General features: G+C 43.2%; 1 protein-coding gene across 7 annotated transcripts in view; it reads right to left on the minus strand.

Annotated features, from left to right (window-relative positions):
• The window catches only part of DGKI (diacylglycerol kinase iota), a 218,909-nt gene that overhangs the window by 4,260 nt on the left and 198,514 nt on the right, over nucleotides 1–16,135 (minus strand). For 6 of the 7 annotated variants that reach the window (XM_049821631.1, XM_049821632.1, XM_049821630.1 and 3 more), the window contains 3 exons: nucleotides 10,207–10,244; nucleotides 8,522–8,642; nucleotides 887–923 (listed from right to left, as the gene is read on the minus strand). In XM_049821631.1, coding sequence (XP_049677588.1) covers nucleotides 887–923; nucleotides 8,522–8,642; nucleotides 10,207–10,244 — 196 coding nt within the window. Of the gene's footprint in view, nucleotides 1–886; nucleotides 924–8,521; nucleotides 8,643–10,206; nucleotides 10,245–16,135 lie in introns of those variants that run through there. The other variant, XM_049821634.1, reaches the window with a different exon arrangement.

The following is a 16,135-nucleotide window of genomic DNA, read 5'->3' on the forward strand; positions in this document are numbered from 1 at the left end:
TGCCAGTTACGGCTTGAACCTTCCCTTTTCAAGAGTTAGCGGTAGATGGACCTTTGTAAAGAGAAGCCCTCATAGCCATGTTCACTTGCACTTTATTTCAGTAGCTGTGCTATGGTACTGGATGAAGAGAAACAGGCAGTCCATCCAGACCCCATCACCCCTGGGCTGCACACATGCACCTTGTGCAGAACCTTTCTGGTGTTCTCTGTTAGCAGAGGAGGGCACTGTGGGATGAGGAATGGTAGGTTTAACCCCTATGAGAAAGGCAACTTTTGCTTCCCATATATTCTATATACTTCCCAGGATTATTCGTGCTTCCCTTACATACTCTTTGTGACACCTTGATTATACAAGATGTAGAGCAGCTGGGAACTGGAAAGTAAAGGCTTTTTTTTTAATAATAATAGAGGTGATTGAGGTTCTAAGTACTTGAGATAAACCTTCAACTGCACAGGTTGTGGCCACATGGGACAGCTAAGGCAGAGCACCCTGGATGAATCAAGAAGGGACTGAAGAAAAGGTGTAGACCGAGAAAAGTAATTTCCTGACTTCTGGAATTTACTCTTCAGGTTGGTGCCTCGGTAACTGGATGCCAGAAGCATCAAACCACAATGCAGGATTTGTATTCTTCTAGAAAGATTAAGGAAGTACGGGAAGCAATAGAGGGGAAGTCCTTCATGGAATTCAAGAAACATTTGTTTGGGGCCAGAAAGTCACATCCGAGGTGGTTGTTGTTCGGGTTTAGGGGGACTTTTGTTTGCTTGTTTGATTTTGAAGAGCTGTGCCATTTTACAAGCTTTTTTATTGGAAAGTTTGCACTTGAAAAACAAGAGAAGTCTGCTAGGCTAATGCACATAATGTGAAGGGCAGGGTAGGTTGTACTTACGTTTCACTGTCTGTCATGTCCAGTAATTCAGATGGACCTGCAAAAGACAGGCAGGTATGTCATATAGCATTTGTCTGCATGGCTAGAAGAGTATGACTACCAGGAGAAGATTCTCAGTGCAAATATGTAAAAGAAGCCAACTGAAAGCTCAATTTGCACAAATAACGCCAAACTTCAAGGTAGTATTTACTTGTGCGAGCCCTTGCACCAGCAAAATTCTGAATGCACAGTCACTGCTAGAGTGTCAGCACCAGGGAGTAGCAGCTTCTAAATTATACTGGGAATGAATATTCATGGAGTTTATTTTCTCACTCTTCACCTTGCTCAATTAAGTGGTTCACATAAGTACAGTGCATTGAAAATGCTGATATACTGGAAACCCTGATATATTGCAAGTTAAAATCTATTGTTAGTACCAGAGCGAAAATGTCATTAGGAAGTTGAAATTAGCCAAATTCTGTCCTGAATGACATCCCTGTGCTACTCCATTTAATAGCGTTATACAGAATGTAGATCAGGGTGGAATATTCCCAGCGGTCTTTATATTGATATGCAAATCCTGTACTCTACTGGTTAGCAATGATCAGGAAAGTAAGATTAAGAAAAACAGAAAAGATTTTTGTTAAGTGGGACAAAATAATGCATTTATGGTAATGTTCTTTTGTCCTTGATATTCACCGCAGGCAGATGTTTATAGCAGCAAATTCCATCACTGAATTACAGTGATATGGAAAGACTAGGGTCTGGGTAGCATTTGAAATGACAAAAACTTTTCCCTTTGCAGTCTGTCTTATTATTCTTCTCTCCACTGCTCTGGAGCATAGTGCCAGATGGTATGGGGCAGTTAGCAAGGGGAACAGTGAAACTTTACAGGAATTTTCCTTCCCGTGCATGAATATTTCTCTTCAGCACACTTTGACTTTGAAATTCAAGAGTCCTCAAGAGCTTACAGCAAATCTCACCTGAAACTGAGGAATTTCACACTACTTGCTTACAAAGGCCTACACACAACCTCTCTACACTCCTTTCACTCTGAGTGTGCGTCAAAATGGGTCAGAGCAGCCCGTCTCTCCCTCGCTGCCTTAACAACATACAGATGCAGTATCATCAGGGGCAGCTAGCTGCCTCGGCTGCTGGAGCTGCAGGTAGCTCCTTCACTTCATCTTCTGTCACCAGGAGAAAGGGGTGGTCAGACAAGTAGCATGCTTAGTCCCCAGTGCACAGGGCATTACATACCTAGCAGGGCAGTTCTCCAAACTCATTAGCCACTGTCAATTTTTAACGCACAGCACTCTGACTCTACCACCACACATCCTCATCTCCGCGCTTGGCAGTTATGTGTTTGCCCCTCCCTATCAAAAAGAAGAATCACCCACAACCCCTAAGCTCCCATAAGCATGAAGAAGGATACAGGGGGCTAAGAAGGGCCCCTTGTTGAGAGGCAAGAAAGATAAAGCCTGAGAAACTAAAAAGAAAAAAACCCCACAGATGAAGCAAAATACTCCTTTACACATTCCAGGAGAAAATCGTGTCCTCTCAAAAATAAAGGCAATTCCCCATGGCTTGCTGCAATACGGCATCCCAGTGACAGGTAACCAGGAATGGCCTGCAGTGTGTTAGAAAAGATACTGCCAAGTAAACTACTATTTCTGTTCGTGGATGGGACAAGGAAGGTTGCGATGCAAAGGTGGAACAGGGTGACTGGGCTGGCTGCATTGGGCATGGAGGTACTTGCCCTGATAAGCGGAAAAAAGCCATTAAAACATTAGGAGGAAGGATGGAGAGAAGTTAGAAGAATATGAGAGAGAATGAGAGGGAGGAGAAGCTGGGTCAGGGTGGGTCTGGAGAGATAGGAAGCCAAGGGTGAAGGAAAACTGGTGTGGAGCAGGAAGAAACAGCAAGGCTAGGAGAGAGGAGCTGAGGACTGAGCGGGCAGCCTGCGAGTACAGACCTGAGGAGGTGCCAGGTACCTCCCGCCTGTGTGCGAAGGGTGCTCTCCTGGATACTGTCCCAAATGACGTATTTCATGGGAGTGCCCCAACTCCATCCCAGTCATACATACGGGCCAGATATTGGGGTTAATCGATTAGCAGCACAACATGGTACCGGGATTCATTGGCTTCATTCTTTCTGGCCTATCTCCGAAGCTGAAACGTCCCAAGTCACACACAGCCTGAGCTGTGCCCTTTACTTCTTTATTTTATTTTCCCTTGTGCTTCTCTTAAACCATCTCACGCCCTCCTCTTAATTCCCTTTCCCCTCTTTTTTGGACCTCATTTTTACATCAGTCTCCCTGGCGCTGCCAACCGACCATTCCAAATCCCCCTCTGCCCCGGGACAAAAGCTGCACAGATGTGGGAAGGGCTGGCACTGGGAAAGCTAACGGCACTGTCATCCTGACCCAGCGGGGAGGCGGCTGTTTTACTCCGGGACAAGAGGCAGAGAAAGAAAAGGGGACCAAGGCACAGAGAGAGAGAGGACAAAATAACCCAATAGAAATCCGGAAGGGAAATGCATGAGTGAGATTTCTATCAAGGAAAACAGCAGGGGAGGAAATAAAAACAAAAGATAGAAATGTGTGGAGAGGTGGAGGGAGGGGGAAAAAAAGAGAGAGAAAGAAAGAAAGAGAGCAAGCGACTTGGGGGCTAAAGAATGGCAGGATGGGGACGGAGAGGGGGGGGACGAGGACATGGGGGTGGGGGGAGAAGTTCGCATGAAAGGAGCTGAAAAGCATGACACACTGAGGGGAAGCCCAGCTGAGACCACTCTCTTTCCTTAACATCTCCGATAGACTGTCTGTGTAGAATTATTAACTTTTTTCCTTCTCTCCTTCTGCCCCCTTTCACTCCACCAAAGCCCCTCTCCAGTTTCTCAGGAGGCAAAGCAGCCTGAGCTGGGGATGGGAGGAGGGAAGGGAAGGAGACACTCAAAAGCAGCTGCCCTTTAGCTGAGCTCACTACAACATAAAAGAGACACTAAATGACCATATTTCAGAGGCATTTCCAAAATATACAGCACCATGCAGTCCGAAAGGCCTCCGGCCCACAGCACACCCTGCCCTCTCCAATGGATGTGGTTACAGCTACCCCCAGGAGACCCACAGCTATTAACCCCTGCCAGTCCCCTGTCCTGTCAGGCGTTTGTACAACTGGGGAAGAAGGGTATTTACTTTAAGCAGTAACTTCGGACGTTATCAGCATTTCTGGGTGTTCATCTGTCAAAACCCTCTTTGTTTAATAACTTGATTGAGGTTGTTGTCTGGGGGACAAAACTGGATTTGGTCCTTTACCTTCAAAGAGAGAGTATTTTTACAATAATAGTAATCTGCAAGTATTTCAAGCCTTTCCCCAAGTCCTTACTCCTCATTTTTACCTGAGGTGAAGATTAACAGTGTCTGGTTTTTACTGCTAGCATCTTTTGGCTCAGAATTTCCACTGTAATCGGGTTATGGGAGCATGCCTTCCATCGTGACAGTCTCTCAGTCATGTTGACCTAAAATCTGGTAAACTTGCAAATTAAAATAGACTATTTTATACCTTGTGCCTTCTAGGAAACCTAAGCTGTATTCTGCCTAGGCCCCTCACAAATGTCCACTACCTTAAAACAATCTGCAAATCTAGACATACCAGCAAATATCAGGTAAAGTCACTCTCCCTCAGTGTTGCTTTCTGGTGACGACTCAAACTTTGTCCCTGACACGCATCTGCGTCACAGCTTTCCAAAAGCCTTCTTTGGAGCTCCTGAATCTGGTCAGGATGCAAATCCAAACTCACCGATGGCTCTTCACTGCTGAATTTGCAGCTCTAAGAGTACTGAAAGCATCATCTTTCTTACCAGAGGATGCTATCTAATGAAGCAAGGACATTGAGGTTTGAGGTCACAGAAACGTTCAGGATGGGATGCTCTACTGACTGACCATTCCATCTGAAGTTCCCACCACAAACTCCTAAGGCAACTGTAAACATCTTTCCTCTCTTCTGTTTAAAATTAAAATACCCTAGATAAATTACAGACTTCTTGCTTGTCTTTTGAGCCTCTAGGGAAGAGGAGAAGGCAAACAGAATGTCTTGTATAATGTTTATAAATTATAAATAGTTCACAACTGCCAGATAAAGTCTCCAAGCCAAGTTTGATTCCAAATACAGATAATGATTTAGCAGGTCCTTTTTCTAACAGACCTCCTTAAGCCTTCCTCAATTCTGTTTGTGTTAAGCAAGTAAACAGTTAACTCTTCTCTAATGCGTATGCATTAGGGTGTGAGACAGTTGCTGACTGCAGCAATAAACAGATGTGGTTCTGATACCTGCTGAGTTTGGCCCTCAGTTTCTAGCTATGTGTTTCTTAGCCCAGCTACAGACAGATCTTAAAAGGGGATCCTCCTACTACAAGCAAAAGACCCCCGATTTAGGAAGGCAGCCTTGAACAACAGACAGGTCTGTGCATCTGCCCTTCCTGCACAGGGGATAGAGAGAAACTGTTCTGCAGACACAGCAGCCAGCACAACTGTTCATGCAGCAGTAAGCAGCTGTTGTCCTGACACCTACTACATTGGTGCTTCAGCTGCTGTTCCGGGCTTGTGTTAGTCCACTGCTAAGTATCTGGCAACAGTACACAGCAGTCTCCTTGTGTGACTCACCTCTATTTTTCTAATTTGAGAAGGGCTATTTTCCTCCCCTTAACATCTGAAATCATTCTGATCAAGATCACAGAATAACCTCGTCTATTAATGTACCCTGCATGTTTGCAGAAGCATGAGGCCATCTCCACAAAGGACAGCCTCAGCAGCACTACACCATTTTCCCTCCTTCATAATCCCAGTGCTATGGGCCCCACTCCTGTATCGCATTTGATTCACCCCACTGTTTTCAAACCAGGCAGTTAAAATCCCTGGTATGGTGGGTTTTGTCTTGTCTTGGTTGGTTGTTGTTGTTTTTTAAAGATACTCAGAAGATCTTCCCTGTGTGATTAATAATAGGTTTTCTCTGCTGTGTGCTGGAGGGTATTTTACAGTGGGACTCCTTAATTAATACAACTATCTCCAGCCATGTATGGGAAGCAGACAAACTACAGAGGAAGTGTGGCTGGGCAGAGGTAATTGCCAGAACAGGAGTAAGACTCGTTTTTATCAAGGGTCGATATTAGCAGAGATGAGAAGCTAGATACAGGGAAAGCCTCAGATATTAGTAGCATTGGATCGGGTCTTATACAGTAATTAATGTTGAGAAGATGCCAGATGCCAGAGAACGCAACAGAAAAACAAGGACATTATGATGATGATGATGATTCAGCAAGAGAGCTCGTTTGTGACTGAGAAGTGCCCAGGGTAGAAAGGAGTTTCATTAATTGCTTGGTGGGAGAAGAGAGGAGGCCTCTATTAGAGCATTGTCCCACGCAGTCTCTGATCCCCGGAGAATGTTAAACGAACAATGCGTTTGGAGAAGCCCAGAGGACGTATGTCTGGAAAGCTGCAAAAGCTTCCTGCCATCCTTGGGGATAAAGGGGGGAGAGAGGAACTGAGCTGACATTTGCTCAACCTTCTGGTTTGTCTTTGTCTAACAGTCCGTAATCCCTCACATTTCTCTATTCACTTCAAAAATTCCCATGGATTCCCTGCTTACATCCTTACCAGCTTAAATGATCTCATTTTAAATCTTCACCAAAGGAATGGTAACTGGGTCAGACTGTGACTAAGTTAAGGTATATGTCTCTAAGAAAAATCCTGGAGACGCAGCCATGACAGTGAATTGGCACAGGTCACATGCAGCGTGAGAAGAGACCAGAGGCGGTATGAAAATTCAGTGAAATTACATCTGCCTACAGAACTCAGAGGCACGTACAGGCACTGTGACTAATGAGATAATCCAGAGAAGTTAAATAGGAGGTAGAGTTAGCACTGGTAAGGCTTCTTAAACTGGTGAGAAAACTAGCCACTATTTGGATATAAGACCAATTGCACTTAGCTACCCGTATGTAGGTATTTATACATAAAAGGGTGAAAGAGCAATTCAGCCCCCCTCGGTCAGATATTTAGGGCACAGTTTAGCTGCCCACACACAGATATTTTGTGTGTGTATTTTTATGGCTACGGAACAAGCCTTGGGATGCATTTGGAATGACAGGGTTGCTTGCTTGTGCTTCAGGTGCCAGTCCAGCAAGGGTCTCCTACAGGCCTTGTATGTTATCTTGTAGACCCATGCAGATGTCCTGGATATCCAAGGGCAAATTACATTAGATAGCTATGTTTAGCTAAATAAATTAAGCGCACAGGTAACTGTCAGCTAAATCACTTGCTGGGCTCCAATGACTACCTTGACCAGGGTTGCCCTTGATCTAGTCATCCTAGAAGTCTGCTGCTATCAAAGATGCTCTCCTCACTTCCATCTGGCAGTGGAAGAGGACAGGTCTCCTCCAATACCTCTGCCGTACCTGAACAAATGAACTGAGTCATAGATCTCTGTTGACAGTACAGGAACTTGGACCCATAGATTACCTGACACCTCCATGTAAACAACTGAATTTAGGAGTCAAGCTCGAGCTAAATCCCACCCCAGTTAACACAAATGTTAACAGATGGATTCTTGCTTCTTTCCTGAGTTGTGCTTTTTTCTTCTCCCTGCAGTAATTTTTGAGCATTAGCTAACACTTATTCCAATTGCCAGAGGCAGTCTCTGTGTTTAGTGCTCACACTGCTGCTGAAGTAATATAGCTGATTTTGACATCCAGAAATCAAAATAGCCATTGATATTTTGAAGAGGGATCAGAGAAGAGTTACAGGAATATTTAAAGCACTAGAAAACATTTCCTACAGTGCAGAAGGCTGATCACTGGGACTTTAGCTCTGCGTGCAGAGCAGTGACAATATTACTGTACCACTCTCCAGCAACCAGTGAACAAGATTACAGTAGTTTGACAGGCAGAAACTCCTAAATGTGACTGCCTCAAAAATATGTACACACGCAAATTGCTGCATAGCCTGTGTAAGCATGCCTTCAATCCTGTTACTGACAATGATAAAAAAAGTTGAAAGGAAAAAAAAAGGAAAACGGCATGATCACAACCTAAAAATGTAAATATAAAATGGAGATCATAAATTTTTGTTATCGTGTGGTCTTGAATCTAACAGAGACATAGTATTGGAGGGTTGGAAGGGAAGCTAGGCAAATCCAATCTGGAAATAAATGCATAGATTCCTAACCAGTGTGTTATTAAATACTGAAATAATACCAATGGTTGGATAGGCTATCCATCCCTGTAAATGTTTTAATGGAGATTAGACGCTTTCTACAACATATGCTCCAGTTGAAAAAACAAATTAGTTCAAAGGATTCCTATGCCATAGGTTCTAACTAGGACACCGCACTGCTTCTTCACAGCCCCCCAACTGATGCAATTGTGAAAACACCCACGCTCCTCAATGGCCATCTTTATTTTCATTTCTACGATTTCCCTTTATCTGGAGGCATCGCTGTCCTTGCTCCCACATTCCTAGTCTCCTGCTCACACGTGCTGCAGGGGGACGTTTTGCTGAGGGTGACCACAGATGAGCGAGGGCACTTCCAGCAACACGGTGTGGTTTTACCTGACTGGCACTTGGCTGAAGTACAGCTCTTGGTGGCTTTGCCCACTGTGACTCACCATGCTCTAGGATGTATTTCACAATCTCGCCATGCCCAGTCTTGGCAGCATGGTGTAACAAGGAGCAGTGATCAGGTCCTTGGATTAACAAATTGGCTCCTTTTTTACAGCATTCTATGAACTGGAAAAAAACCCAAACAAACAAAACACAGAGAAGGATAAGATAGGAGGAGCAGAAAAACAAATATGCAGGCAAATTATTTACTAATTTTCATAGGAGATCAGTACAAAAATTGAATAAAATGAAATAAAATATTACTTTAAAGCCAGCTTTTAGGCCCCAATGAAAAAAATATCTGAAACTAGAAGTATTGACAATTATATGGGTTAAGAAGAGCAGTTTGTATTTCCTAAACAATGAGGCATTGCTACTCTACTGGCGATGAATTATTGCTTGCTAACAATGTTTGCAAACCACTTCTAGCGAAGCAGTTGGGATGTTTTAAAATATATGTATTTGACAGAAAATTCTGGCTTCTCTACTGAAAATTCCAATTTCTTCTCAGCGCAGGAGACGAACACTTCCTGAATAAACCAGAAAACTCCAACTCAAAAATCGGCAGGGAGGTGGGATTGAGCTGCTTCAGATCTCCCTTCTCACCCTCTGTCCCCTACCCGGGGCTGGTGGAGGGGGAAGCGCTACGTGGGGTAAGAACGGGCAAGAAACAGCAACTGGCCAGGTTGCAGAAATGCTGCAAACTCGGGGGGGGGGCGAGGGTTGCAGTGCAGATCACTGCAGAAAAGGGAGAAAGGATTGCGAACAGTGGGGCATCATTTATGATGCAGTACATCCAAAGAAGGACAAGAAGTTTCCCTGTCAAAGCAAACGCAGGCAAAAAGTTTCCTAGAAGCGGAAAGGGGACACTAGTTTTTATGACTGCTGGTTGAAGGACTGCTCCCTAGATGCTGCAGCCACAAGCGCAGGGCTGGAGGTATGGAAGGGGCACCTGCAGGCAAAGACTTGGCCTAACAGTACTGTCATTTTTACAAATGGCTCCAAGCTGGCTTCTCGCAGATAAAATTGCAATCATTAATCACACTCCTCATCCAAATTCGAGGGCATGTTTTCAAATCCTGATTTGGCTACTGAAAAATACAGCCTGAATAACTGTCAGACGTGGAACTTCAGACTTTGGGCACAAAACATTTGTTCGTGGGCGCCTTTTCCTCCCAGGAACTAAAAATACCCAAGACACTGCGTGTTTTGAGACATCCATCAGATGATAAAACAACAAGCTGAGGTTTGTTCTATCTGGTCTGGTGATCGCTTAGGTAGAAGTTAAGAAGTCTCTAGCAACTCCAGGGGCTCGGCCCCCAACCTCACTGCCGTAAAATATCCTTTACTGTGTAAGTCTGTGTCAGAACTACCCTGCTGTTCACTGTTGCGTTTGCCAGTATAGTAATTTCCCTGTTAGTGACTGACACATTGCTCTGTGCAGCGCGGTATGAATCCTGGGCTGAAAGGTGCTGTCTAACACCAGATCCTATTCACTCGGATTTCACATCTCACCTGGCTGATGTGTTCCCCTAATATTCAGGGTTTCCTGGAAAGGCTGTAAAATGGCACTTGCCAGCAGTCCCTACAGCAGTCTGTTTATGTTTTGGGCAGAGGTGTGATAAAATTTACAGTATATCAGACTTGCAGAAAGCCATGAAAAAGTGGACACTCAGTGCTCTGTACTTACCTTCAGCAGATCACCAGCTATGACTGCCTGTAAAAGTGCTGCAAAAGACAAACAGAAAACTGTTAGGCAGAAAGCATTATACATGTAGCCTCACAGCTGAGAACATAGCTCACAGTATGTGCAAGTTAAGACCAATGCCTCAACCCACTTGCATTCTCATATACTATCAAACCCAATGCGAATCCTGCACTGGCAGGTACATGGAAGACTTCCCACGTTGCACAAAAGCCGTAGGGACATCGAGCCAGCGTTTCCGATCCTGCCCTGGAACTGCATGCTTCTGTCTGCATTTTTGCCTTGGGACACTTCAGGGACCTTTCAACAGTGTCCACAGGGTGGGCCCAAGTCTCTGGCACCTGGGCTGTCACTGAGATGTCAGTGTCAAACACAGAGAAAGCATCCTTAGACCTCTCAGATTTTCTTCATACTGACAGTGGAGTGGTCAGTCAGTCTCAAGTGCACTGAGAGTCTCAAGCTGCAGATGATTAGGTGGCAGAATAGAAATTTCTTAATAATTATTTTTATTAGAAAAACATTTTGACATGCCAGTGGATAGCAAGTCCTCCAGGTTTGGCAGGCAGGGTCAAACCCAGAGCGGCAGCCAGTTGTCCCCTTTTTAGCCTTTGTAGTTTAAACAGGCACAGAAGGAAAGAGAGACAAAGAGAGACAAAGTGAACAAAGCCTTACAGCAAGGCAGGGCAGAGCTTTACACAGAGCCGGGAGCTGCTTACTACCTGCTACTGTCTGCTGCGTGCCCGTTCAAAAGGAGGAGGAAGGCAAAAGCCTGGGACTCTGTATTGCCCTATATATAGGCGGCATTCAGCTCAAAACACCGTGGTGGCAAGTAACCACAAACATGAGAAGTTGTTACAAATCTACTGCTATGCATCTATTTCCTCCTTTTGTCCTCCCTCTCCCTATCATGGTATATATATAGTAAAAAACAATTATGAATAATCTTTCTGGGAAAGCACTTAGTTGGTTTGCATCTTAGAAAAAGCATTAAACATCTGCCTCAGTTCATACCTCTTCAAGAGTGCCTAAGCCCATTTCTATCTTTGAGTCTAGGCAGCGCAATCAAGTTAAGCATTTGCTCAAGTGCCATCCTTGATAAGGATGCCAAAAGCTCACGTAGGGAGGAACAAGGGGAAAAGAACACCATAGTATAGCCCTGCCTCTGAAAAATAACACACAGGAAACTACGCAGTGTGAATGCCACGAGGAACTTGTTACGGCTTCAGAAATGATGACACATCCAAGCCCAACACTGCAGAAGAGGAAGGGTGCGCAAAGACGACTCGACAAATGTCCCTTTCTTTGAAAACACCTGGGGTTGTGCTTGGCTTTCTGGTCTCAGCAATGACTCATGCCCTGGCCATGCAGCAGCGGGAAAGGCAAAAACCCAGTCCAGCAAAGTTCTGACTTGGGAAAGCAGTAGCAGCAATTCTTGTAACACTGGGTTTAGGGCAGTTTTACAGTGACTGTGAGTTAAACTAAGTCCTGCAAATCCACCTGGCATCTGTGGGAGCAAGGGCACAAGGATTTGAGGAATGCAAAAGACAAACATCAGCAGGTAAGAGCTAGAACTGGAAAAATACACGTACATCTTTTCTTCAGATTTAATTTTCAGTGGTTTACACCCCTCTGTTTTTTCCCCAATAGTTCTAACACTGGCTCAGCCCAAATTAATAGCAAAGCAGAATTTATCCCTTGTGTCATTCATTTTATCTTTTTCCTTCTTTTTTTCTGATCTGGTTTCACTACCACATTTATTCTGTGGGCTACTGCAGTCTGGACTTGTATAAGTGTTTTGCTCTCCTCACACACACAAAAATCAAATGAACTGGTGACACTAGCTTTTCATTGCCTTCTACATCCAGTATTTTAAGACATGGCTTCCCTGAAGTTACTTCCTAAGAGGCAGAGATACATTTTCTTATGCAAACCATGCTTAGGATTATAGTTCAGAAAAGACAGGGGAGAGATCTAGAAAACTATGAAGTGAAAAGAAAAGCCTGGCAAGCTGTCAGAAATCCTCTACATTGAGTATCCGTAACCAGAAGTTGGTTTGGTGATAAGGCTATTAGGATAAAGCAGCTCTAAAACACATTCAGCATAATTAGACCAATCTTTTCCTCTTTCCTAAGCCTCCAATCCAGCAAAGCATTTAGGCAGGTGCTTAGCTTTGAGCTAATCACATTCTTTTCACCAAGTCTACCTGCACACTTAAAATTAAGTGCTTAGCTAGAGTAGAACCTATTGCATAGATGAATACATTACAGATCAACAAAACCAGCTGGCATAACAAGCAGATTAGACTACAGTAAAATAATTCAGTGCTGTAAAGCCAGGATGCTGGAAGACTTAGAAGCTATTGAACTAGAAGTGGAGGAAGGTTCTTTAGAATAGGGAACACATTTACATAAACACATGAATATTGCTTAGCACACTAACCCCATAAACCCAAATGGGCCTGCTGGGCATATTGAGGAGGAGGGTGAAGATGGCAAAAATCACCTGGTGGTTAAAGAGGTGGTAAAACAAGCAAGCAGATGGCATTGACAAGAGAGAGCAGACTGCGAAATTGGACAAAAATGCTGTTAACATGCAATGCCAGGCTAGCTTAAAATTAAAAACATTAAAGTGAGAATGGTTTTATTTCTTCTGAGAAACGCTACATGGCTGGTGCAATATATAACATGAATTATGCAACTGTTTTATCATATCATAAAATACCTTCAGGTCTTAAAGATGCCTCAAAAATTACTTGATTTAATAAATATTTAAATCAGGTCATTATTTTCTCAACTCCTCCTAAGACAAGCTTTTGTCATGACTAGTAAAAATGTTTTATTACCTTTTTCATTTATTTAGCAAGCAGATTTATGCCTGATGAAAGGTGACAGCTTGACAAGACTGGAGACTGAAGTGCTCTGTCCATATAATGAGGAAGCACTCAGTCTGCCGCGGTGGTAGACTCCCCAGGCTGCCTTCTCGGCGAAGCTCAACCCTCTCTACCAGCACAGCCCTGCAGACAGCCCCTGCTCCAGCCCTGCTCCAACCCTGACCTCTCTGGTGAAACTGCCAGCAAACGTGTCAATCACTGCCCAGGGTGATGGATCTTGACAGAAACAATTACCTGCTAGGATATGGACAGACAGAAATGCAAACTATGTATGTAAGAGCTGCTAGAGACTAGCAACTTTTAGCTTCCACCGGGTAAATTTTGAGATGAGGTTCTAACCACCCCTGTGGGCCAACTTGCAAAAGAAACCTCATTTAAAAAAAACCAACAAGCAAACAAACAAACAAACAAAACAACAAAAAAACCACCCCCAAACAAACAAACAAAAAACCCACAGAAAAAGAAAACATACACTTGACTTATAAATTAAATATTGAACAGCTACAAGTGGATAATGCACTAACAGAAAAAAAAACCATGTTAAAAAGGCCGCTGATTGAATTCTGGTAATGCTGCAAGCTAGTGCAGCTTAAGACACAGGAAAAACACCTGCTAGTACATCCACACATGCCAAAACCAATACCTTTCCTGTGGTATGCATCACTCGTTATTTCTATGTTACTGTCCACTGTTTCTACTGGAAACAGCTGGTTTTATTTTATATTCTAAAAATATATGTTAATGTCACTGAGTTATAATAAACATTTTTCTTTCCCAGCCATAAAATTAACCTACTAAATCACAGTCGCTCTCTGGTTCTGCATGTGAAGTCAGCAGCATTAAAACAGCACTGCAAAATCAGTGATTAAACACTAGGAAACAGAAAACAAAGGAGAACGGTATTTGTAACCAATGACTTCAGAGGCTGTGAGATGCCTAGGAGACCTCACAGGGCTGCCTGGATGGTCAGAAGAGAATATAACCCTCCATAGAAAGCAACTTGGCTTCCCTGAAACAGTTCCTGTTGCCCATCTCCCTCCACGGACTACAGAAGTTCTAGGGAAAATAACCTCCAACTTGCAGTATCTAAATTAAGAGCCAAACTAAGAGAGGGGATCCTTCAGAATGGCATGATGCCAGGAGACATGTCTGATCCCTGCGAGAAGGACCACCAAACAAGGACAAAATGGGGGGTCCTCCTTTTAAAGATTTCTGAGGTATGATAGTCCTGGGACCAGGCAATGCTCACAGTCTTAGAAATTTTGGGAGCTCTTTGTATAACATACAGGTACAGCATCAGAACACATAAATGTAAGGGCTAACAAAGACAGACCTACAACTGCAACACGTCAAAAGAAAACAGCAGGAGAGGTGCAGAAGTCATAGCCACCATCTTGCTCACTTCAGAAGCAATGAAAATTTGCAGAAGCATCACAAGTAAGGAAAACCTCAAACAACAAGTACTCCTTCCCATCTGCCCTGCAGGAAAATTCCCTATTGATCCCAAAGCTGCTGATCAGCTTAACACCAAGGACATAAGCAGGGCTCAGCACCAGGCTACTATCATGCCAGAATTTTGCTGCAAAACACTTTCAAAAAGAACATGGAGAAAAAAAATCTAATAAACCCTTGTAGGTGACATCTCAGGATCACAAGGTTCTTTGTTTAAAGTAGGTTGACATGGAAGATATTAAATAAGTTAGTTAAATAATCATTAGTGAGTCAGTGAGAGGAGTTGGCTTTCACTGGAAAGGACCTCAAAGAACACTACAGTTCTGCAGTCTGCCACTGTCAGTGGTACAGGAATAATGTGTCTTTTTATGTGAGTAAAAGTTATTCATGAACAATAAATATCATCCAGGTTTTCCACTAGTGCTATACAAACTAAGCCACAGTGAATGCTGATAAAAACATATGGCTATTTTGAAGCTTTCACCATCGCCAGGCAATTCTTTAGTGAGGGTCTAAGAACTGTCACTTGAGGGAGCAGAATTATTTAAAACTATATTTTAAAGTATAAGTAGCACAAAAAGGAGTTGTCACATCAATGAGTAAGATGCAGCCAGTCGGAGATCTATGAATGAAATGCAGTATGAGAGCAAAGTATTATTTGCAATAATACATCTTACCATGGGTTAAAAAATACCAGGCTAACAATGCATCTGATCAGTGTATGACCATGAAAATAAAGCACATGGGAAATTATGGCAGAATTCAACTACTGTAGCACCAACAGAATTAGGGCTCATAAAATCTTTAGCTCTTTCAAAAGACACAATAAGACAGCTGATGATCTGAAGTGATCAGGACCTTGTAAAAATCTGATTTATCAGGCAGTGCCTGCAACTGTCCAGCCCTTCCTAAGACACTGATTCAGCACTTGGAATTGATATGCCATCCGCATTTCAGTGCTGGATGTTTCTTACTGGTTAGAGGCAGCTAATGAAAAATATTAGACATTAGAGCTTTGGTGTGGGGTCCCCAGAATTTGAGCCTCAGTGCCCACCACCATCTCCTGCTAGATTTGCTCAGGGGAATGATTAAGGAACACCTCATGAAATACTGTCTCGTTCAAACGTTGCTGAGCTGATAATGAAGAAGAAACTGCAGCAGAAGGTGACATCATCAAATTTCTTGAGAGTTATTAAACTTAACTTGGCCTATCATTAGCTTCCAGAACATTTCCAGCTCTTTATTGCTGTTGTAGACTTTGTGAAATTAATAGTCAGAAATTTAAAGTAATTACTGCTTTACACATTGAGAAGTTAAAAGCTGACCCTGACTAGAAAAGTGCTTTTACGCAGCTGGAGTCTTCTGAGCTGTTAAAGATCAGCATTACAGAAATGATAAGAAAACAAGCCCTCATACTTAATTTCCCACTAGTTTTGTAGAAATCAATAATAACTTCTACTTCAATCACTCAAAAAGCTATGCTCTCAAGTGAGTGTGAAGTCCATATAGATTATCATTCAGAAATACATTCTTTTCTCTGTAAACAACAATTTGCTTGTAATAGCTTTGTAC

This window comes from Accipiter gentilis, chromosome 18 (assembly GCF_929443795.1).
Source record: "Accipiter gentilis chromosome 18, bAccGen1.1, whole genome shotgun sequence".
Taxonomy (NCBI): domain Eukaryota; kingdom Metazoa; phylum Chordata; class Aves; order Accipitriformes; family Accipitridae; genus Astur; species Astur gentilis.